Source organism: Danio rerio, chromosome 13, assembly GCF_052040795.2.
Source record: "Danio rerio strain M-AB ecotype USA chromosome 13, GRCz13ab, whole genome shotgun sequence".
In the NCBI taxonomy this organism is placed as follows: Eukaryota; Metazoa; Chordata; class Actinopteri; order Cypriniformes; family Danionidae; genus Danio; species Danio rerio.
Window position 1 is genome coordinate 46,214,265 of NC_141033.1, and position 26,347 is coordinate 46,240,611.

Genomic DNA, 26,347 nt, shown 5'->3' on the forward strand with positions numbered 1-26,347 from the left:
CTATGAGATGCGTTTAGCATTACTGTGTGAAGACTCACTTAAAACTTTTTAGTGGCAGTTTTAGTGTCTTTAGTGTATTTATATAGTGTCAAGTTTTATCAATTACAGTCCAAACCAACACCAAACACAAAAACACACTCATCCCAAATTATGTTGAGATGTATTTTTTGCCCATATCACACACCCCTGGATAAAATAACCATTGTAACTATCCTATAAAGCAAATGAAATCATTCATTTTGCTTGCTACACAATGAATGAGATTCATCAATGTTTCCAGTGGCGAGAAATGCTTCTTGGGATCATGATGTAAATGCGTTTCATTTTGCACCATGTGTGATTATATCTGCCAGGTTTGATTTGAAGCTTATTCAGTAAAAATGTAGCACAAAACAAAGCAGAAAAGCTTCCTTTAGGGTATGCTATCTGTTCTGTAGCATCAGCATCTATGAGATGGGATAAACCAGATGTTAATGATGGTTTTATGGCAAGTACTGATAGCGGGCGGTCTGAGCTCTGCAGTGCCTCCAAGGAGCAGCACATGGTCATGCGATGCCATGGCGCAGCTAACAGCGAGTACAGTACCTGCCTTTCTGTTTTGCTGAGCAGAGCTAGAGATGCAGGCAATAGCTGTGGAGGAAGACACAGGGGTTTGGTTGGACACCATACAAGACACCTACAGTTGAAGTCAGAATTATTAGCCCTCCTGAATTTTTAGCCCCCATTTAAATATTTTTTTACCCAATTTCTGTTTAACGGAAAGTAGATTTTTTTTCAACACATTTCTAAACATAATAGTTTTAATAACTCATTATTAATTTATTTTATCTTTGCCATGATGACAGTACATATTATTTGACTAGATATTTTTCAAGACAGCAGTATTTTTCAGCTTAAAGTGCAATTTAAAGGCTTAACTAAGTTAATAAGGCAAGTTAGGGTAATTTCCCTTCTCTAAACCCAACAGATAGTATTTTCACCAGCAAACTAGAAGAGAAAAGCCATAAGGCCATGACATCACATTGCTTATTTTTGGGTTTCATTTTTCTTAGGACCATCCTTCACTGGACTTTAAACACCGGCCTGCTCCACTCCGGATCCCAAGTCTAATACAGTTCGTAGTGAGCTGCATTGCAAACCAGTCAGGCCAAATTAGCCATCCATACGGAGGGAAGTACCAATCTGTAGCACAAAATGCAGCCATATGTACCCATAAGCACAAACTTCTTGGTTCTCAAAAATGCATTCCAGGGCACATTTTTCCAATGAGACTGTGTTGGATTACTCATTAGGTGTACACTCACCGGCCACTTTATTAAACACACCTTACTAGTACCAGGTTGGACCCTCTTTTGCCTTCAGAACTGCCTTAACGCTTCGTGGCATAGATTCAACAAGGTACTGGAAATATTCCTCAGAGATTTTGGTCCATATTGACATGATAGCATCAAACAGTTGATGCAGATTTGTTGGCTACACATCCATGAAGCAAATCTTCCGTTCCACCACATCCCAAAGGTGGTCTATTGGACTGAGCTCTGGGGACTGTGGAGCAAAGGGGACTGGGGACTGTAGAGCAAAGAAAATATCCCGACACCATTACACCACCACCAGCCTGAACCGTTGATATAAGGCAGGATGGATCTATGCTTTTATGTTGTTGACCCTGAATTCTGACCCTAACATGCAAATGTCAGACCAGGCAACGTTTTTTTCAATCTTCTATTGTTCAATTGTGGTGAGCCTGTGTGAATTGCAGCCTCAATTTCCTGTCCTTGGCTGACAGAAGAGGCACCTGCTATAGTCTTCTGCTGCTGTAACCCATCCGCCTCAAGGTTGGATGTGTTGTGCGTTCAGAGATGCTCTTCTGCAGACTTCATTTAGTTATTTGAGTAAATGTTGCCTTTCTTTCAGCTCAAACCAGTCAGGCCCTTCTCTTCTGACCTCAGGCATCAACAAGGCATTTGCACCCACAGAACTGCCGCTCACTGGATATTTTCTCTTTTTCAGACCATTCTCTGTAAACCCAGAGATGGTTGTGCATGAAAATCCCAGCAGATCAGCAGTTTCTGAAATACTCAGACCAGCCCGTCTGGCACCAACAACCATGGCACATTCAAAGTCACTTAAATCACCTTTCTTCCCTATTCTGATGCTCAGTTTGAACTGCAGCAGAACGTCTTGACCATGTCTAAATGCCTAAACGCATTGAGTTGCTGTCCATGTGATAGGCAGATTAGAAATTAACGAGCAGGTGTACCTAATAAAGTGGCCGGTGAGGGTACATTAATTGTACACTCGTTATTGGGTGCGTAGTGAGATTGTTTGACTTCATGGCTGCTCCTTCAAATAGTGTACTTTTTAGGGTATAGTTGGTGATTTTGAATCCAGCACTAGTCTATTGTTGTTTTCTCGATACAACCTCATCAAAGCTAACACCGAGATATTAGCAGAGAAGGACATACATATACAGAAACAACACACAGGACACATGTAAACAATGTGTATATTTATAAAAAAATAACAAGGAAAGGGCCGTACCCGCTGTCTCTCTTCGCCTCTAGGTGAATGTTTACAGCTTGGATGCCAAACTGTTGATCCTGGGTAAACAATGAAACAGATGGTAAAATAAACAATCCAGTCAACCGGGGAAAGAAGCTACACATGGAGTGGATTTATCTATTTGGCAGTGACACCAACAGCAATTTGTATGTACCTTTATGAACATTTTTTTTACAGCAGGGATTAACTCAATTAATTAAAAATGGCATAACGTCACAAAATATTGCTATATTAAATAAGTCTGATTGTTTTGTATATTAATGTATCAGATATTAAGCAAATGTATGTTAAAATGTATTAAATAATAAATTATTCTTAATCTTTAAATGTGCATATTTCTTCCTTTCAAATAAAATACAAGAAAGTGCACGTCATCTAATCTAAAAATAGCTTTTTCTTCCATCCCAAGAGCCACTCAAGTGTCTTCTTCAAAACTGATTTGCTCAGCTAAAATAACCAGACAACAACAACAAAACATTTCTTATCTGGAATATGACCAAGAAGTGATTTAAGAATAATAAATCACTTTTAAAATGTTAAAATAACAGTGCTGATCATATTCGTATGTTTAATTGAGATACAATTAATGATTATGGTTACATTTTATTGTAAGGTACAGTTTTTATGGCCATTAACTATGATTTTGCCTCAATAAACTCCTAACTTGCTGCTTGTTTTAAGTTATTAAGGTAGTAGTTAGGTTTATTAGGTAGGATTAAGGATGGACAATAAGATCATGAAGAATATGCATGAAAATAAATAAGGAATAATCAACAATTTGCTGTGTGTTAAAGGATTTTAAAAAAATACCCGCTCTTGGGCACGACATAAGCTTTAGCTTCAGTTTGAAGAGAATGAAGCTATATCCTATTTCAGCAACCTCATTCGCTTGCAAATATGTATTTGTTTTTCAAAAGAAAAACTTTAAACATGTCAGCACTGGTGAGAGAACATTATACTAGTAAAGAAACTTGAAATATTGTGTTACTTTGTGTATGATTTTGAACTTATTTATTTTTTTATGTTGTGTTGTATTTTGTATATAGGTTGATTTGTTGAATGAATTACGTTGTTTGGGGACTTTAATTATGACGTCAAAATTGCGGAGCTTACCGGATGTATAAATTGCGTGTAGTAATGAATGAAAACAAAATATGGAACGCTAGGTGAAACACGGTAAAAGGGGCACAGGTATACGGTTGCTTCATGGATTCCTCCTTCGTGAGTTATAGCAAGGCCCACACGGAATCTGCGCGCGCAGAATTCCGCAGATTTTCCGGAGATTACCGCAGATTTCTGCAGATTTTTAGCCTATTATTAATTCTGTTTATTTACTTGAGTAAATGTGTAAATCTGAATTTATTCCGTTTTATTTCAGTAATTTATTACTTTAAGGTTTTAGTTATAATACTCCGCTAGAAACTCCCAAAGTAATTCCGCAGAAATCCGCAGATTTTTACCAAAATTCTCCGCAGAAATAGCAAAAAATGTCTGCAGATTCCATCTGGCCCTGGTTATAGCTCCTGGTTTGAGGGGAAAAATAAGGTAATTTGGTTTATTTGTTAAAGATTAATGTTTAATTGTTAATGTTGGCTCAGTGTTAGTTCTCAGGATTTATTTGTGTTTGTTTATTTTCTCTCTAGTTCTTACGGTGATTCATGATGAAATAATGCGGACTAATTCTATGTAGTGTGACCAATAAATGAATCGTGAACCATCAGTGAAAGACACTTACTACATTTTCATTCAATACAAAACATTCAAAGTTTAACTCTCTCTCTCTAACATGATTTAAAATGCAAACTTTTTATAAAAAGTAAAAAGACTGGCCCATAATTAAAATCAGGCTAAATATCATGTTTAGTTGAACACATATCAAGTTATATACAGTCTCAGAAAAAAAGGTACACTGTGGTACAAATAATGTTCATTAAGGAACAGTTTTGTACCTTTGTAAAAGTTGTACCGTATATGGTACAAAAAAGACCTCTTATGATACTGTTCTGTGACTTTTATGGTGAAATAAAGGTACTCAATTGTTCTCATAAAAAGGTACATACATGTTGGACAACTCCTTCTTTACTACAATATCTTTGAAAATAAATATTACTGGAAAGGCAAAGTGATTTTATAAATAATTTCCATAAAACATGAATCATCATTTGAAACCATTTGTTTAAAGAAATAAAACATTCACTATTAAGTTCTATAATACAAAACAACTAGTAAAACTAAACGCCACACTTTATTTTGATGGTCTGTTTGGTTCCTTGAATTAAGTTACATTCCATCTATATGCCAACTAATGGGTTAGGGAACTGCTAAGTTGGGGTTAGGGTCAGGGTTAGTGTAAGTTGACATGTACTTGCAAAGTTTCTTATCGTCAATAAAATGTCTGCTGAAGGAGCAGTATCAACAGATATTAAGCAGACAGTCTACTAATACTCAAATGGACCATCAAAATAAAGTGTTCCCAAACAAAACTATAGGTATTTAAACATTTAAGGCAAACATTTGGTAAGCATTTTTTGATAAATAGAGTTTAATTATTGATATCCACAGCTTTCGGCATTTGCTTTCAACTATAAGTACGTGAGCTGACAAAGTCCTGCATATGCAAAGTGTTCATGCAGACATTTTATTATTGTAAAACTAATCAAGCATTGCGCATATCTCGGCACAATACTTTTGCATAATTCTATTTGATTTTAAAATGAAGTAAATTAAATAAACTTTTAAGTGATTAAAAAGTTTTTTTTTTTGTGAGAATTATAGAAAATAATGTTTTATAGAGAGAATGTGTTTCTGTAACATCTTTGTGAAAAGTGTGAAATGATTAGCAGAAAACATCTTTTGATTGATGTTAAAGTAATTTTTATTCTTTGGTAAATGGAAAAGGTGCATTTACACAAAAATAACCTCTTAAAAACTGTTTAATAAATGTATTTGATGTTTTATATTTACTGACACATTTTGGATAAAGCAAAATGCCTTTAAATAGTTCATGAAGGAACATATTTGACACTGTTAAGGTAAAGTGTCTTGTCACTGTGGTGGTACCTTCATGGATCAGATTTGTACCTTTGATGAAGGTACAATATTGTATCTGCAGGTTTTAAATAGCAAAGTTACATTTTGGTTTCCGATGGTACAAATCAGGTCCTTAAAGGTACAAACTGCAATAGTACAAATTTGTTTCTCTGTCTTAAGGTACTATTCTGTTCCATAAAAAGGTAGTGCCTCAGTGACAAGGATTTATACCTTGTTTGTAACCAACATAGCTTTTTTTTCTAAGTGTATAAAATACTAATTCTCATATTGAAATCCTAAACATCCTTTATTATACCTGACAGCCCCATTCACCTGAATTAACAAATGCTTGTCTTGGAGAATCCCCTAATTTCTGCGTAATATATGTGTTGAAGGCTCACCTTGCAGGTACATCTCCTCTCCTTCAGTGAACATCTGGTTACACCTGCTGCAGCGAGCACAGCTGGGATGATAGTGCTTGTCCCCTGCCTGAGGAAAAACACACATATTACACATTCACTTCTACTTTAAACTCTATAACAACCATTAGTGTCCGATAACTCAAACAAACCGTTCAGGAGGAGCTGATGTTTTGCATGTGTATCATGCGAGACCACACATATTTTATTCAAATCGCCAGAACCAATAAACTTATCATCCAATGCTGAAATGCTCTGTGTTTGCGTTCTCACTTTGTAGAGCAGAACTCATTTAATGCCTCTTGAGCTATACTGTTTTTTTATTTAGATGCGGTTATATACTTCAAAACTCTGCTGTTTCTTTGCAATTATTTGTAAATTGTTTTACCGTAAACCAAAAAGTCATTATAGAGAATCATGTGAACTCAAATTACCAAAAGTCCTTTATTTACTGTACATTTTTGTATGTTTTAAGATTTAGAGCATATTTTAAAAGTGTTACTTGCTGTTTTTTTAACCCATTTAATGTCACACTTCTTTTTGAGAAAATGATATATGATACACAGTGTTCGGTGTAAATAGTTACAAACTAATCTTTTATTTATTCAATTTCTTTTCGGGTTAGTCCCTTTATTAATCAGGGGTCACATCAGTAGAATAAACCTCCAACTTATCCAGCATGTGTTTTACACAGTGGATGCCCTTCTAGCTGCAACCCAGTACTGGGAAACACAAACTAAATAGTGTAATTAAACTACTTTTCTGCTAAAAAAAAACTTAAGTGATTAGTTTTAATGTTCATGTAAATGAATTACAGTTACTTAATAATAATAATAATAATAATAATAATAACCTTTATTTTTATATAGCGCCTTTAAAAGTAGCAACTCAAGGCACTTTAGAGACATTTAAAATGTGCAGCAGTAAAAGCAAAGTAAAAGCTCATTTTGAAAACGTTCCATTATAAACATTTCTGGAGATCGCGAAAATACACCCAAGGAGGCTTTTTTTTTGCAGTTTTTGTTTTCATGAATCCACCAGAGGCCGCTGTGTACACTTTTTGAGATCTCAAATTTATCCCACAAGTCCTCCACCAAAGGCCACTGTTGACTGACTGACTGACCCATCGACTGTTCCACCCTCCCCCTTCCCTAAACCCAACCAATAGTGTTTTCAAAAGCACCGATTGACCCGCCCACCCAATTCCCTAAACCCAACCGACAGTTTTCAAAAGCAATCCATAAAAAGAAAAGCCCTCGTCTAATTTTTAACACATTTTTAGATTTTACCACATTCTCACCCTGTTATATACTTGTTTATTAGATTTTTTGGCTTCTGTTTTTGTCTTACCGGCTTTCTTGAATCATTCTTTACTGGACGCAAACTCCTTTGTTGTTATCATCTCCACTCTGCGTCTCAAGTCTGCCAAGTTAATCTCCTCACTGCTCACTGCTGAACCACTTGGGCTCCAGTGAGGGGGAACTTGAGCTCCAACTCCTCCTCCTATAAGCTGTTTTAATGCGTACACCCACCCCACCCCTACCCACAACCCCCAGTGACATCACTTGTAGAAGAAGTGCAAGGAAGGAGGAGCTGGAGCTTAAGCTCCCCCTTGCTGGAGCTCAGCTCTACCCAAGTGGCTCTGCAGTAAGTACCACTTGAGTTAAATGACGAGTTAACTGGACAAACTGGCAACACTGGTAAAGCCGTCCATATAGGGTTAAGTGGTCAGCTGGTAATTGGGAAAAAGAATGGCATCATAGAGCCCCGTAGCATTTGTTTTAAAGACGAAATGCAGCCATACCTTTCTCTGTCTACATAATTTGCGATCTCCAGAAATGTATATAGAGCTGCGTTTTCAGGATGAGCCTGTGTTGCATCAAAGATACATACTGTACAAGGATAAATGCAAAAAAAATGCAGTAATAAAAATAATTAAAAACAAAAAATAATCTTAATAATAATATATTTAAAAATCAAATAAAAGCTAAGTTTAAGTAATGATTTAAAAACACTCAGGGATTCTGCATTGTGAATATCAGAGGGTAAAGAGTTCTGCAATTTAGGTGCCAATGAAGAGAATGTCTGATCCGTTACACAGTACTTTCCTTAAATACTGTACATAAATTTAACAGTTATAACTGAAGCAATTCAGAAAAGCATGTTTTGATACACACATGATATATATCATTTAGTTTTTTTTTTTTTGTCATACAAATACACTTTACAGAATAATTAATAGATCTTCATGCAATATCGTGGCATTCCACAGTCCCAATACTTGTGCTAGACGGGTGCATCGCTGCCAAGAACCCTTCTGGAGGACCATGTGCAGCCAATAGTTCAAACATTGTATATTCTGATGGTGATGCCGTGTATCAGGATGATAATGCACCAATTGACACAGCAAAACTGCTGGCAGAGTAGTTTGATGAACATGAAAGTGAAGTTGAACATCTCTCATGGCCTGCACAGTCACCAGACCTAAATATTATTGAGCCACTTTGTGTTGTTTTGGAGGAGTGAGTCAGGAAACGTTTTCCTCCACCAGCATCACATAGTGACTTGGCTACACTATTCTGCATGAAGAATAGCTCAAAATCCTTCTGGCCACTGTACAGGACTTGTATCTGTCATTCTCAAGATGAATTGATGCTGTATTGGCCACAAAAGAAGGCCTTATTACTATACTAATGAATTATTGTAGTTTAAAGCCAGCTTTTTTCCTCAACTTTTATTTATTTTTAAATGAAAAGTGGCAATAATTAATAGATTTTCATCTACCAAAGGTTAAAATTATCAGAATGATGGCACATGCTTTAGAAAAAATATTAAATGAGTAATTAGTTGTACATTAATACAAACAAAATATAACGTTTACATTAAGAGAAGCCGAGTAATTGTATACACACATCACATATTGTATATATTATTTGATAATAATAGTATTATAATAATAATAATAACATGATTTGGTTCAACTAAACAATGTTAGATTAGAACATTTCCACATGCCTGAGAAACAATAAAATAAAGTCAATATATTAAATTTGTATATTAATTTAACTGTATATTAATTTAACTGTAAATTTAAAAAATAATATTTTAATTTTTCTGTTTGACTTAAATTAAAAGTTTAATTGATATCATCTATAAGCATTGAGATTCACAGTATATTGATTTTAAATAGTATCAAGTCGAGTAATTAAGTAACTTTTCAGACAAAATTATTAGAGAAACAACTTAAATATATGATTTTAACGATGTATTTATTAATTCATTACTATTTTGAAGTAACAAATCTAACACTGATATATGCAAATTATAAATTACTTGCTATAGAGAAGTTCAGGTTAGGACATTATTTTTAATAATTAAATATGAGTTAATTATAAGTCGATCATAAATCAAAAGTTTTTACAAAATCAGAGACTTACAAGCTGTGTGGAGATCTTCTTAAGAGCTCAAACTAGCCAAATCCTTCATTCAGGGCTCATTTTATGCACAAACATTCCATTAAAACAAACAGGAAGTGTTAAGACAAAGACCAAACATCTCTCTAACAGCCAATCGGCTTCAGCTAGCTGTATGAAACTTCCTGTTGCAGCACTGTGGAGTCTGATGTTGTGCGCTATTGTGAAACTTAGATGGTAATCTGTCTGAGATCAAATATATGTGACATAAAATTCTTCTATCTTGTATGTCTCTTAAACAAACATTGTTTTTTTGTTGCGCGGTATATACTGTAGTTGTATGGTGTAGTAATTACAATATAAGATGGGTCTTATTAAAAAAAATACAATAACAATACAACCCTCCATTAAAATTGCTGTAGTTTGTGCCGATCAAAAAGTTGTTTATGATTGTTGGCACAAAAGAACTGCACTGAATGTAAACAAAAACACTTGCAAGCCGGTGAGCTGTTTGATGAACGCAATGCTCTGTCCTGTGTCGACATTTCCTATTCAAAACAGGAAGTTGGACATATTCTGTACAAACTTTAGGTTCACAAATCATTTGCTTAGTTTCTGAGCTACTTTCTGCTTGCCTTTGAGTCACTGGAGTGGTAGTTAATTATACCTTTTTGGCCTGACCGCTTAATGAGAAACTGTTGGTATTATTTATTTTGCATATTACACTGAGCAGATGTAATAAACTAACCGGGTTTATCTAAGATCAGTTATTTAAGGGATCGTTCACCCAACAATGAAATCTCTGTCATCATTTATCGACCCTTCACTTGTTCAAATCCTGTTTGAGCTTCTTTCTTCTGTTGAACACAAAAGAAGATATTTTGAAAAATGCTGACTCCTATGGTACTTTTTTTCCTACTATGCATTTCCAACCAGCATTTTTCAAAATGAATTATTTTGTGTTTAACATAATACAGAATAAAGAAACTTATAAAGGTTTCAAACTACACAAGGAAGAGTAAATGGTGAGATAATTCGAATTTTTTTGGTGAACTATCCCTTTAAAAGCCCACATCCAGAAGAGTTACGGTGTGGAAAAGCCCCAAAGAAGCATATCACCCAGACTGCTGCATGCCCAGAGTGAAGCATGAGGGTGGATCAGTGATGGTTTGGGCTGCAATATCATGGCATTCCCCAGGTCCAATACTTGTGCTATAGATGCACAAGTATTGGTCCCACAAGTCCCACAGACACGGACTAACAAACCATTCTAGAGGACCATGTGCACCCAATGGTTCAAACATTGTATCCTGAAGGCGGTGTGGTGTTTGAAGATAATAATGCACCAATAGACAAAGCAAGACTGGTGAGTGGTTTGATGAACTTGAAAGTGAAGTTGAACATCTCTCATGGCCTGCACAGTCACCCGATATAAATATTATTGAGTCACTTTGGGGTGTTTAGGAGGAGCGAGTCAGGAAACGTTTTCTTCCACCAGCATCACGTAGTCACCAAGCCACTACTCTGCAAGAAGAATGGTTTAAAATCCCTCTAACCACTGTGTAGAACTTGTATCTGTCATTCCCAAGACTGACATTGATGCTGTATGGGCAGCAAAAGAAGGCCCAATACCATACTAATGAATTATTGTGGTCGAAAACCAGGCGGTTCAGGTAGTTCCAGTCTCAGTTTGGATCACAGTTCAAAATAAATGCACAAAATAAAAGTTTATTTGTAAAGCACTTTTGCTATATATTTTGCTATAATTTCACAATTATTGTTTCTAAGCAGCTTTACAAAAGGTGCATATTATTGCATTACAATCAAAATTAGAAAAGCTAAGGTTATTAGTTACCATAACTATATTAGTTACTATTAACTTTAACTAATTAACTAAAAAAAACTAATTGCTAATAACTTACTAATAAAGTGTGATAAACATGCAAAGAAAAAAGAAATCAGTAAGGGCAAACAGTACTGGGTTGCAGCTGGAAGGGCGTCTGTTGCATAAAAATAAATGCTGGAATAGTTGGTGGTTCATTCCACTGTGGTGACCCCTGATAGATAAGGGAATAAGCCAAAAGAAAATTAATGAATGAATGAAGCATGCAAAAAAGTAAAGGGGCAAACAGTACTGGGTTGCGGCTAGAAGAACATTTGTTGCGTAAAAATATAAGCCAGAATAGTTTGTAGTTCATTCAGCTTTGGCGACCCCTGATAAATAAGGGACTAAGTTGAAGGAAAATGAATGAATGAATGAAACATGCAGAGAATGTAAAGGGGCAAACAGTACTGGGTTGCAGCTGGAAAAAACATCTGTTGCTTAAAAACATATGCCGGAATAGTTGTTAGTTCATTCCGCGGTGGCGACCCCTGATAAATAAGGGACTAAGCCAGGGGTCACCAAACTTGTTCCTGGAGGGCCGGTGTCCTGCAGATTTTAGCTCCAACCCTAATCAAACACACCTGAACAAGCTAATCAAGGTCTTACTAGGTATACTTGAAACATCCAGGCAGGTGTGTTGAGGCTAAGTTGGAGCTAAACCCTGCAGGGACACCGGCCCTCCAGGACTGAGATTGGTGACCCCTGGACTAAGCTGAAGGAAAATGAATGAATGAATGAATGAATGAATGAAACATGCAAAGAATGTAAAGGGGCAAACAGTACTGGGTTGCAGCTGGAAAATCATCTGTTGCGTAAAAACATATGCCGGAATAGTTGGTGGTTCATTCCGCTATGGTGCCCCCTAATAAATAAGGGACTAAGCCGAAAGAAAATAAATGAATAAATGAAACATGCAAAGAATGTAAGGGGGCAAACAGTACTAGGTTGCGGCTGGAAGCACAGCTGTTGCATAAAAACATATGCCGAATAGTTGGTGGTTCATTCCGCTGAGGCAATTTCTGATAAATAAGGGACTAAGCTGAAGGAAAATAAATGAATTAATTACTTAATGAATGAATGAAACATGCAAAGAAAGTAAAGGGACAAACAGTACTGGGTTGCAGGTGGAAGAACAATCATTGTGCAAAAACATATGCCGGAATAGTTGGTGGTTCATTCTGCTGTATCGACCCCTCATAAATAAGGGACTAAGCAGAAGGAAAATGAATGAATGAATGAATGAATGAATGAATCATGCAAAGAATGTAAAAGGACAAACAGTACAGGGTTGCAGCAGGAAGAACATTCGTTGTGCAAAAATATATGCCGGAATAGTTGGTGGTTCATTCCGCTGTGGCAACGCCTCATAAATAAGGGACTAAGCTGAAGGAAAATGAATGAATGAAACATGCAAAGAAATTAAAGGGACAAACAGTATTCGGATGTGGCTGAAAGAACATTCGTTGTGCAAAAACATATGCCTGAATAGTTGGTGGTTCATTCCACTGTGGTGACCACTCATAAAGAAGGGACTAAGCTGAAGGAATATGGATGAGTAAGGAGGCAAATAATGTACAGATATATTGTGTACTGTGTAAAGGATATTCTAATAATTTAAAAAACTGTATTTTTAATAATGAACCTTATATGCAATGACAAACGTCCATTGAAGTTACATATTCGTCACAAAATCAACAACCCTTTATTGCTAAGAGATGAACCAGAAGCCACACACATATCCAGACTGACTGTGCTTGTTTGTGTGTGCTTACCTCCAGAACTTTCCCTGTGATGAACTGCTGACATGCTTCACACTGCACTCCAAACTGAAGCTGATAATCCCGCTCACAGAAGGGGGCGCCGTCTCTGCACACAAAACAACAAGCCAGCGCAGAGTCATCCATCACCTCAGATGGATTCAAAGTGTGTGTAAATGTGTGTATGTGTGTGTCTTACTTGCTGATGTATTCTCCGGTCAATACTTTGGCACAGGCCTTACATTTAAAACAACCCAAATGCCACTGCCTCTCTAGAGCCAACAGAGCCTGGCCGTTCTTAATGTCTCTGCCACAGCCGGCACAACCTGAAACACACAGACACGGGAAATCCTGTAAAATCCTTCTTTAAATTCAAGTTTTAAAGAAATAACTTATGCTCATTAATAAAACTGGGCTCATTTTTATGCGCGATTATAAAAAGAAATCTATAGATAACACTGTATAGTGGATGACAGTGTATGTGACAAATAATATTTGAATTAGAAGATCTAGCAAGGATTTTGGCCACAATGCTAGCTTTGTTTCCTCATAAATTTAACAACTTGCATAACAAATCTATTCTCTAAACCAGGGGTGCTCAACCCTATTTCTGGAGATGTACCTTATTGCATAGTTCAGCTCCAACTCTGATCAAACACCACTAAACCAATTAAAGCCGCGTTCACACTGGACTTTTCTCCCCATAGACTTCCATTCATACGCATGCGAATGCAACAGATCGGAAACGCAAACTCGCGCGGCAAATTTCGCAGTTTACTGCCTTGCGAAATCACATCACGTGACTGCGTAAGACCAATCAAAGATCAAAATATGACCTCTCTGGACAGAAATTTAAAATATGGACCGATCGCTCGCTTTTTTAAACGTCTAATAATCTTGTATAATCCTGCCCCTATTTCGCTGCGCCATACAACAGAATTTCGCAAGCTCAAATTCTAGTGTTACCGCGGCATAAGAAGAATCTGACGGAGCACTTGGTTATTAAAGACAGATGTGTTTGATCAAGGTTGCAGCTGAAGTCTTAGGGAAGGTAGATCTCCAGGAACAGGGTTGGGCACCCCTGCTCTAAACAATTAGGTTAATGAACCCACATTTTAGATTAGTGCAAAATCCAAAATAAAAATGAATTTTTCTAATTTATTTGAAGCTGTCATTACCAAAACAGCCTCTTTTTTTTTCTTTTTTTTTCAATGTGTTTAATACATTTCAGCAGGTCAGTAGTTTTTTCTTGTGTGATTCCATTGTTATTTCACATAATTAATGTGTCAGTTTTTTGTTTTATTTTTTTATTTGTATGTTTTTTTTAACCAAAATCTTGGTCAATTACCTGTAAACAGCTTCTTTATAAATATATTTAACAGAAATAAATTATAAAATTTTTAATACTTATTTTACTTGCTGTATGTGAAAAAGAGGGCGGCACGGTTGCGCAGTGGGTAGCATTGTTGCCTCACAGCAAGTAGATCGCTGGTTCGAGTCCCAGCTGTTGTAGGTGAATTGGTTAAGCCTAACTGTCTGTATTGTATGTGTATATGTTCTGGTCCTCCAGGTTGGGGGTGAGGCATTGGGCTAACGACCCACCTCGTAAAAAAATAGATGTTACAAAACACTAACATAGTGTGAGTAATTATCAACTTTGATATAAACAGCCCTGGGAGTATATGAAGTATATAAAAGAGATCAGTCTGCTGATCATTTAGCCAATCACATAATCTACTGAGGCAAAGTCAAATAAGATTTTAATTGTTGCTCTGTGAATTTATCTAAAAAATATTTACATAGAAAAAAGGTTAAGCTTCAACTGAGCACATTTGTTTTTATGTACATTTTTAAGATTCTATGCATGTGCATTTTTGTCTGGAAATATGCATTAAAAAGTAGGTGACTGATGACTCAAACTTTGATTTATTAATACCATTGCTTAATGTTTTTTTTTGTGCATTACTGATATCTGCTTTTTTTTTTTCTTCTTCTTCACATTTTACTGTATACCTTGTAGATGAAAGCTGATGATTGGCTTCAGTAGTCAAGCTTAAAGACTTAAGTGGCAATAATTATAAATTATTGATCATAGTAGGTGGATTCTGGCCAAAAAAGCCCCCAAACACACAGAAACTGGGAACAAAGAGAGATGGAGGATCTGAATAATTTACAGTTCCATACCGTATATTCACGCTAGGGCATCTCTAAGTGGCTTTACAGGATTTTACACAATCAATTCTGTTTCCATTAGGTTGTGCTTTGTGTGGAGGCATTATTTGTGTGTCACTTTTACTGTAGTTAATGTACACTGATGGTATTTCTATTTATTTCTATTTTTTTAAAGTGGAACAAATTTGACCAGGGAGTTATGATTAAATAAGCTATAAGTTATGTTAACAGTTATAAAATTCTTATATTGTTCTTATAGTTCAAAAACATATTTTCCACTAATGGGAATGAGCTTGAAACACGAGATTTAGTATGGTGATGAACATCTATATGACAATGTTGATGTATTTGGTCTTGGTGGTATAGATCTGCTACGCTGCTGCTGCTGCTGCTTTGGATGTTATGGCAGATCAAGTACAGAGACCTGCCACCGCCAGTATATACACAGACATGCCGTCTGAGAATATAACACGCTGTTGCTACAAACCTAGTATACAGTTGAAAATAAAAGTTACATTTTTTAAAAATGTCTGATGGTAAATCATACTAAACCTTTAAAATTTTAGGTCTGTTAGAATTACCTAAATCATTTACATTTGCAAAATGTCAGAATAATGAGAGACATTTTTTGAGAATATTTTTTTAATTTCTGTAAATCTGACAGTCAAAAGTTTACATAGATTTCCTTAGTATTTTTTTAGCTTTGCTTTTACTCTGTATAACTTTGGTCAAATGTTTTGGGTATCTTTCCACAAGCTTCTCACAATAGTCTGACGGAATTTTGGCCCATTCCTCCAGACAGAATTGGTGTAAATGAGTCACATTTGTCTTGCTCGCACAAGCTTTTTCAACTCTGACCACAAATTTTCTATAGGATTGAGATCAGGGCTTTGTGATGGCCACTCCAAAACATTCACTCTGTTGTCCTTAAAGCACATTTTAACTGTTTTGGCAGTATGCTTATGGGTCATGGTCTGTTTGGAAGACCCATTTGTGGCCAAGTTTTAATTTCCTGGCTGATGTCTTGAGATGTTACTTCAGTATTTCTACATAAAGTTCTTTCTTCATGATGCCATCTATGCTGTGAACTGGACCAGTCCCTCCTGCAGCAAAACAGCCCCACAACATGCTGCTGCCCGCATATTTTACAGTTGGGATGGTGTTCTTAGGCTTGTAAGCTTTCCCCTTTGTCCTCCAATCGTAGGACTGGTCATTATGGCCAAACAGTTCAATCTTAGTTCTATCACACCACAGGACATGACTCCAATAATTAGTCTTTTTTTCAGAGGCATAATAATCTTATTGTATGTAAACTTGACTTTCAAGAAAAGTTATAACGATTACTCAAAAAAATCTCTCTCATTATTCTGCTTTTAAGCATAACAGAAACAAATTTGATAATCCTAACTTACATAAAAGAGAAAAAGTTTAGTCACATTACCTTCTGACTTTTTTTTTAAGGTTATGTGCCTTATTTTTACAATGTATGAAACTTCTGGTTTCAACTGTATATGTATCACCCATAGCAGATCTAAACACAGGTGGAGTTGGGTCTCTAAAAACGCGCCTCAACTTATGGGCGTAAAATGATGAGGAGCAAGCTCATTGGCTGCCGGGGTGACAGCAACCAATCTCTTGTGCCATGTAGTTAATGATGCAGAAGCAAATTAGGTGACCTATCAGCCTGAACACACATAGAGTTTCAGGGCAGAAATGTCACTCCTAGATTTTTTATTAAATACAAGCTTGAAAAGTGCTATTTATTGAATGTAAATTCCCATACACTTATTCTGGAATAACAATAGATTTGTTTGAGAATCATATTGATTTAAAGTCTTGATTTCTGATAACATTTTTTAAATGATTTTTTATTTTGTTAAAATAGAAAAAAATCGGATAATAGGATTAAATTTCTGTTTATTAATTTTTGTTATTTTCTAAATACAGTAGCAGATTTTTTGTTCTTGTTTTAAGCATAAAATATTTATTTTTTATTTAAATAAAAGACTTAACATAAATTAACATAACTCATAGCCAAAACATAAAATGTAGCCCTATATACATTTCTGGAGAGTGTCAAATACATCACGAGAGGTATGTTTTTTTTTTCTTTTTCTTTTTTTTTTACAGTTTTTGCTTTCGCAAATCCACCAGAGGCCGATGTGTACACTTTTGAGATCTTGCATTTCTCTCGTGAGTCCCATTTGCACCTGCTGGTACCGCATAATCCACCAGAGGCCGCTGAGTACGCTTTTGAGATCTCAAATTTCAAAAGTACCGATTAACCAATGCCCAGCCACTTCCAAAAACCCAACCAACAGTGTTTTCAAAAGCAATTCAGAAAAAGAAAATCCCTCGCCTGATTTTTACCATGTTTTCAGATTTTACCACCCTGTTATTTACTTGTTTATTTTCATTATTTATAATTTATTTTTGCCTTTTGTTTTTGTTTTAGCTGCTTTCTGGAACCGTTCTTCGACAGACTCGAACCCTGTTGTTGTGGTTAACTCCTCTCAGCGTGTCAAATCCGTCAACTTACATAGCGAGCTACTGAACAAATTGGTAACAGCGGGAAAGCTGTCCATAGGTAAGCTGTCAGCTGCTAGTGCTAAAAGGAAAGGCGTCATACTGCCATGTAGCGTTCATTTTAAAGATGAAATGCAGCCATACATTCTTCTGGCTACATAATTCGCGATCTCCAGACATGTATATAGAGGAACGTTTTCGTTTACAGTTAAAGTCAGAATTATTAGCCCCCCTTTGAATTTTTCTTTTATTTTTAAATATTTCCCAAATGATGTTTAACAGTGCAAGGAAATTTTCACAGTATGTCTGATAATATTTTTTCTTCTGGAGAAAGTCTTATTTGTTTTATTCCGGCAAGAATAAAAACAGTTTTTAATTTTTTTAAATACATTTTAAGGTCAAAATTATTACCCCTGCAAGCTAGATTTTTTTTTTCGATAGTCTACAGAACAAACCATCATTATACAATAATCTGCCTAATTATCCTAAGATGCCTAGTTAACCTAATTGACCAATAAGCCTTTAAATTGTTTTAAAAAAGTGTCTTGAAAAAAATCTAGTCAAATATTATTTACTGTCATCATGGCAAAGATAAAATAAATCAGTTATTAGAGACGAGTTATTAAAACTAATATGTTTATAAATGTGTTGAAAAAAATCACCTCTCTGTTGAACAGAAATTGGGGAAAAAATAAACAGGGGTCTTATAATTCTGACTTCAGCTGTATGTTGCTCACAGCTCAACCTAATTGACTAAACAAGTAAAAACATCTCAGAATTGTAAGACACAAAAATACTGACGAAAATGATTTTTACTTTTTGAGTTTTTCTTCTCGTACTCACTGCTGGGTCCGACGACATCTTTGGTGGGTCCCGGAGACATTGGCTCTGCACAGTACTGACACAGACAGTCCTTGCCATTGAAAGTTACTCTGTCTCCAGCTGGAAATGGTCTCCTGTAGGTCAAAAAAAAACGATAAGATCCAGGATAAAACTCCAGTCTGTGTTGGATTCACCCTAAAGCAATGACTGAATACTTTCAAAGTGTGTGTGTGTGCATGTGTGTGTGTGTGGGCTCTTACTTGCAGATTGTGCACACAAAGCATGTTGGGTGGTAGGTTTTTCCGAGCGCCGTCACCACCTCTCCCTCCACAAACTCTCCACAGATGTTACAGCGCGTGCCGTGGATGCGCTGGTAGTCCAGAGTGCACAGATATTCTCCATTCTTCATGAAAAATCCTCCCTGGGCCAGATCGCAGCCACATACTGCAGACACAAAAAAACACATACACATACACTGTGAACCATTTCTAAAAAAAAAAAAAAGTTTAATTTTATGTAGTATATATACAGCCGGTGAAAAAAAAGTATTAAATTATGTCATCATTTTTCGCAGAAAACATATTTCTAAAAGTGCTGTAGACTTGAATTTTTACTAGATGTCGATAACAACCAAAGTAATCCATGAGTACAACTAAAACAAAAATAATTAGTTGTGTAATAAAATGTGTAATGAAATTAAATGACACAGGGGAAAAACCTGGTATTGAACACATGAAGAAAGGGAGTTGTACGAAGGCATGGAATGACCAGACAGAAGCTAAAATCTCTCCGTTTTTGGAAAGTAAACCTGCCCCTCATCAGTGTAAATGAATATTAGCTGCTTCAGTGCCAACATCTGCATTATCAGATGATGAAGATGAAACCAGAGTGGACATTTTAGCAAAACAATGTGCAAAAACACAGACAAGAAAACTTGATTGATTGATAGAAGATAAAATAAAGCTGAATCATTGCAAAGAAAAAGTTTTTGTACGGCGGATAAAATAAGTCTTGAACACATCACCATTTTTCTCAGAAAACATATTTCTAAAGCTGCTGTAGACTTGAGTTTTTACCAGATGTCGGTAACAGTCAAAATAATCCACACTTACAATGAAAACAAAATTGATTAGTTGTGTAATGAATTTAAATGACACAGGGGAAAACGTGGTATTGAACACATGAAGAAAGGCATATATAAAAAGGCATGGAATGACCGACAGAAGCTTAAATCTCTCCGTTTTTTGTAAGCAAATCTGCCCCTTGTCAGTGTAAATAAATATTAGCTGCTTCAGTGCCAACATCAGGATTATTAGATGATAAAGATGAAACCAGAGTGGACATTTCAGCAAAACAATGAGCACAAATACAGTCAAGGACACTATCAACTGATTTCAGAAAAAGAAAATAAAGCTAAATTATTATAAAAAAAAGTAATATTTTGAGAAGAGTATGTACAGCAGTTAAAAACAGCATTGAACATGTCAGCATTTTTTCTCAGAAAACATATTTGTAAAGGAGCTGCAGACTTGAATTTTTCACCAGATGTCGATAACAACCAAAAGAATCCATACTTACAATGAAAACAAAATTAATGAGTTTAGAAAATAAGTTTTGTGTAATTAAATGAAATTACACAGCAAAAAAGTATTAACACATGAAGAAAAAGAGGTTTAAATAGCATGGAAAACCCAGAGAGCAGCTGAAATTTATATATATTTATAAATTATATAATTTTATATGAAATTTATAATATTATATATATATATTTAATATCATATATATATTTTTTTTTCTTTTTTAAGTATTTCCAAAATGATGTTTAACAGAGCAGGGAAATTTCTTTAATTTCAGCTAGAATAAAAGTCTTTAATTTTTTTAATACCATTTTAAGGACAAAATTATTAACCCCTTTAAGCTATATTTCTTCCGATAGTCTGCAGAACAAACCATCGTTATACAATTACTTGCCTAATTACCCTAATTAACCTAGTTAAGCTCTTAAATGTCACTTTAAGCTGTATAGAAGTGTCTTGAAAAATATCTAGTCAAATATTTTTTACTGTCATCGTGGCAAAGATAAAATAAATCAGTTATTAGAAATGAGTTATTAAAACTATTATGATTAGAAATGTGTTGAAATCAGGACTAATAAATCAGGGTGGCTAATAATTCTGACTTCAACTGTATATATATATATATATATATATATATATATATATATATATATATATATATATACTGTGTTTCCCTTTAGGATTTTTTTTAGCTGTGGCGGCAGGCTTTTTACAAAGATCTACCAACTACCTATGGTGTTATTTCAATGAAAAATGTTGTGACACAGTCAAGATCACGATCAAGTAATATGAGTATGCGAATTTCTCTGCTTGAGCACCAATTTCCTCTGTTCATGCACAAAACTTCTTCCCCCAAATATGCTCAAGCACAAATTTTCTTGTGCGCTATCAAATAAACGCTGCTGAAGTCTGATTTAGTGCGTTTATGTAACCAGGAGATTATTAGATTTGCTGGGAGTTTTTATGAATGTCTCCAACAGACCTACAGAACGACATTGATGCGTCCTAAAGTAAAGTGAAGCTGCTATAAACTCCAGCTAAATAAAGTCTTTATACGCAGAAATAATAAAACAATTCGTAAATAAATAATGCTAATATTTTTAGCAAGACCCTTAATTTTTCTTTAGGGTTATAATGGCTCCTTTGTCGTATGTTTCTATTCTTGTAACAGGATAATGCAGCATCATTGGCGCTCTAGGAATAGCAACTGTAAGAATAAACCTCAGTAAAGGACAATGGCCAAACCCTGATCTTGAGAAAACATAACAGTCCTTAAACCTTGACATGTCTAATCTCAAGCAGCAAACATTATCAAACTCATTCAGGGCTCATTGTGTTTCATTTTAGGCTATTAAATGCTCCTTCAGTCATGTTTTGTTAGTTTAAAAACCTGCACAAACAATACTGAGAAGCTTGTGGCTGTGACCGAAACAGCATGAGACATTTACAGAGAGGATAAATGAATAGTAAATTAAAGTGAAATGAAAGTATTATGGTTCTTTATAGTACTTCAGTATCTGTACAGTGTGTCCATATGCAGGAAAGCTCTGCAGTGCTCTTATGTAACTGATTACAGTGGTTTTCACAGCCTTCTACAAGATCTGCTCTAACAAAAAGAGTTGATGCACAGAGGAGCGTCTGCAGAGATTTTATGAGGACAAAACTTGCCAGTGTAATGGATAAAGCAAAAAGTGTTTTTTTACACTTATAGAGATTTAATTCCACTTTTAACATGGAAAAAGTGCAAAAGCAGCAAACAAATATTTTTAAAAATAACTCATAAAAACCTTTTTAAGCAGGTTTACCTTTAGAAGTCTTGTTATTGTTTTATGTAAAATTTCAGCTTCATTTTAACATTTAAAATTGTTTTATTTTAATACTTTCCAAATCCATTTCAAGTTTTAGTGACTTTGTGGTGTGGTTTTCTAATTCATTACTTTGTATTTATTTATTGCTTAGCTAATTTTTCTATGGACCAAAGATCAAACAACTTTTTCATGCAACATTGGAAGTTTAACATAGATTTATATATTTAGTAACTTATTAAAAATCTGTTTCCTCATTCATTTGTTCATTTTTTTTTTTCATTAATCCAGGGTCGCCACAGAGGAATGAACCAACAACTTATCCAGCATATGTTTTACGCAGCGGAAGTTCTTACAGCTGCAACCCATCACCAGAAAACATCCATACACTCTCATTCACACACATACACTACTTAGCTTGTTTAATTCTCCTATACCACAAGTTCTTGGACTGTGGGGGAAACCGGAGTATCCGGAGGAAACCTACGCGCACACTGGGAGAGCATGCAAACTCCACACAGAAATGCCAAGTGACCCAGCTGGGGCTCAAACCAGTGATCTTCTTGCTGTGAGGCGATTGTAATACCCACTGCACCACTGTGCTGCTAAATGTGTTTCTTATAAGACAAAATTAAACAACTATAATATATTATTACCAGGATTTGCTGACTTTTGTACAGTAACTCACTGCAACATTAGTTTATTAGAAAAACATTCATTCATTCATTTTCTTTTCAGCTTAGTCCCTTTATTAATCCAGGGTCGCCACAGCGTAATGAACCGCCAACTTATCCAGCATATGTTTTTACGCAGCGGATGCCCTTCAAGCTGCAACCCATCTCTGGGAAACATCCATACACACTCATTCACACTCATACACTACGGACAATTTAGCCTACCCAATTCACCTGTACCGCATGTCTTTGGACTGTGGGGGAAACCAGAGCACCCGGAGGAAACCCACGCAAACGCAGGAAGAACATGCAAACTCCACACAGAAACACCAACTGAGTATCAAAAACATTATAGGCATATTTAGACCAAGAATTATTTAATAATTTTTTTTTATTAGTTGCGAGCACACACACACACACACACACATACACACACACAAAATTATTAATATTTTGACAATTTTATTAATTATATACTGTATTTTCTACAGTGCAAAATAAGGATATTTATTTGTACGTTAATATAGCGCTGTGCTTAATGGCAATGAGACCTAATTATTTCTATATTTTCCCATTTTATTTAAAACAAAATAAATGAAAACTCTTTACTGCTATTTTAACATGCTTTCTGTGTGTACAGTTTCAGTTTTTTCAAATGAACTGGACCAGGGGTGTCAAACTCAATTCCTGGAGGGCCGAAGCCCTGCACAGTTTAGTTCCAACCCTGCTCCAACACACTTACCTGTAGGTTTCAAACAAGCCTGAAGGACTCAATTAGTTTGATCAGGTGTGTTTAATTAGGGTTGGAACTAAACTGTGCAGAGCTGCGGCCCTTTTGGAACTGAGTTTGACACCTGTGAACTAGACCCTGACAATAATATATTTTACTTAAATATATATTTGTATTAATTTATTTTATTGAATTAATTTTTTTGTACAAGAAGTTATTATTAGCATCCCTGCCAAACAATATCATTAGAAATATTATAATACTATTTCCCTGACAATCAGCTTACAATAAGGTTACATTTAATTTTAACTTGTGTTTTAATTTAATTAATTTTAACGTGTTAATTTAAAAATTATAAAAAGATCTTTGAAATGAAAATTACATTTAAAGGGAATAAACAATATGTCTGCTCCTCCTTTGAAAATGAGGAAATCAGCATGAAATGGCTTGATCTGAAGAATAAATGAATAGGTAATGGACTTGGTGATAAAATCCCTTCAGACATTTCTATATACAAACTGACTTTCATCTGTAGATGCAGACACAAAAGAATTCATTAACTCCAGTATCACACCAATAAACCTTCATTCATTGTAAGACGTTTTATTTTAGTGGTAAACTAAGTGTTCCTACAGTACGCTAATAAGAATGATCAAAATAAAAACTCCAAATATAAATACACAATTAGAAAGTTCCATAAATATGACATGAGTTTATTTCAAGAAGGTATTACATAGCAATTCACCGATATGGAATTTTTAACCAATACCGACATCCAATAACTATTTAGATTTAGAAGCCAATAACTTAACCAATAATATATATACAGTATATATATATATATATATATATATATATATATATATATATATATATATATATATATATATATATATATTAGGGATGCACCGATATGGATTTTTTGGCCGATACCGATAACCGATAATTCTTCAGACTTGGAGGCCGATAGCCAATATATATAGGCCGATAATTATACATTTTAAAATGTTATATTTTTATACAGCAAACTTCATAAAAGCTGAAACTCCGCTCTTTTGAACTGAATAGCCTATACTCAAAGCAAAAAAGCTATGATTTCAAAATTATATATATATATATATATATATATATATATATATAATGCATTATTTAATTTGTTCATCATGGTTTTTATGTTTTTTTTTTTCAATAAACACGTATAATAAATAACTAATTTATCTGACCACAGCACACGTTACCACACGTGCTCCACCCCAGATGCCTCTGAGCCCAGAGAAGTCAATGGCACTTCTGCACACTGTTAACATAGGTTAACAGTTTTAACACAGGTAACACAGTTTTAACTGGCATTTGTGGACGTAACTACGTATTGAGGTACTCAATACAAAGGTTTTTCAAAAGTAGTCTTGAGCCCATGTGGTGATATTGCTTAAAGATGAATGATGATTCATGATGCAGTGTGAGCTGGGGGATCAAAGATCACTGTAGTTTGGTCTGCGCCCTTGACCTTTATGCACTGAAATTCCACTGTTGAAGGTGACAAATCCAAATGTCTTCCTATCTTTATTTGTGGAACATTGTTTTTAAACATTTCAATAACTTTCTAACACATTTGTCAACAAACTGGCGATCTATAGCTCATCTTTGCTCCTAAAGGACTAGACCTCTCTTGGAAGCTGCTTTTGAACCAAACCATTATTACAATCCCCTGTTGACATCGCCTGTTTCAAATCAAATCATTATTTATAACCAATTTACCTTATCACTAGTCCAAAATTGCTCCTGTCCCAACCTTTATATATGTGTTGCAGGTCTGAATGACAGGAAAGGATCTATATTTATAAATGAGGTGAAGTTGACCAGACAAAACTTTCTTTTTTATTTGCATTTCTCATACTGTCCGAACATTTTCTGATCTGGGGTTTTACATTATCCATTGGTAAAACAAAAACAAAAGAAGTAGCTTGTAAATGCAGAATAGCATGATCTAATTGTCTGTGTGCGGTTCAAGAGTGATTAGATGACTAGATAAGCTGATTATTATTACACAGACTTACTGTAAGAATGACATAATCCCTGCGGATGGTGAACACAAAGCAGATGATCAGCTCTTACGCTCTTTATCTGCTCACTTTACAACAGGTCCTGCTCAAACTCAGTTCAGTTCAATACTGAGCTGACCAAAAAAAGAGCTTCATATGACATATTCATTATCACGTTGCATATTTATAATTCATAAATCCTAGTCTAGAATAGGCATGCTGAGTCATCATTTTTCTACATCTCTCCAATGTCTCTGACTAGGATGTCTTTAGAAGTCATGAGCTCAGCCGTGTTATATGGTATATAAAGGTATGGTATGGTACGGTAAGGTATGGTATGGTATGGTATATAAAGAGCTAGCCTAGATGTTCAATATTCAAGATCAGGATTTGACATTAACACCCGCCAGCCCGCCAAATGCGGGTAGATTTCCGCTGTGGTGGGTTAGACAGGAATTCCCACTAGCCACTTTGACTGGTTGAAAATAAATTTTAAATTGCCAGAGCAGCCTCTCCCTAAAGATTAGAATGTTAGTTTAAGATTGTTTTCACTTTTATATAAGATTTAAGATAAGATTTAAAGCAAACTAAATTAGAATTAGATTCTATCTTACTATCTATTTATCCATCCATCTATCCATCTATCTATCTATCTATCTATCTATCTATCTATCTATCTATCTATCTATCTATCTATCTATCTATCTATCTATCTATCTATCTATCTATCCATACGTTGATCCATCCATCAATCCATCCATCCATTTATCCATCCATTCATCCATCTATCCATCCATCCATTCATCTATTGGTCTGTCGGTCCATGCATAGATCCATCCATTCATCCATCCATCCATCCATTTATCCATTCATCTATTGGTATGTCGGTCCATGCATCCATCCATCCATCCATCCATTTATCCTTCCATTCAT

General features: G+C 35.2%; 1 protein-coding gene across 51 annotated transcripts in view; it reads right to left on the minus strand.

Annotated features, from left to right (window-relative positions):
• The window catches only part of ablim1a (actin binding LIM protein 1a), a 110,724-nt gene that overhangs the window by 40,263 nt on the left and 44,114 nt on the right, over nt 1-26,347 (minus strand). For 18 of the 51 annotated variants that reach the window (XR_015504848.1, XR_015504831.1, XR_015504871.1 and 15 more), the window contains exons 3-9: nt 18,847-19,030; nt 18,608-18,720; nt 13,266-13,392; nt 13,082-13,175; nt 5,994-6,081; nt 2,542-2,600; nt 586-630 (exon numbers count right to left, since the gene is read on the minus strand). Coding sequence is in view for 6 of the 51 variants with exons in the window: in XM_087277248.1 (XP_087133374.1) it covers nt 586-630; nt 2,542-2,600; nt 5,994-6,081; nt 13,082-13,175; nt 13,266-13,392; nt 18,608-18,720; nt 18,847-19,030 (710 nt within the window). In the remaining 45 variants the exon portion in view is untranslated. 51 annotated transcript variants of the gene reach the window in all.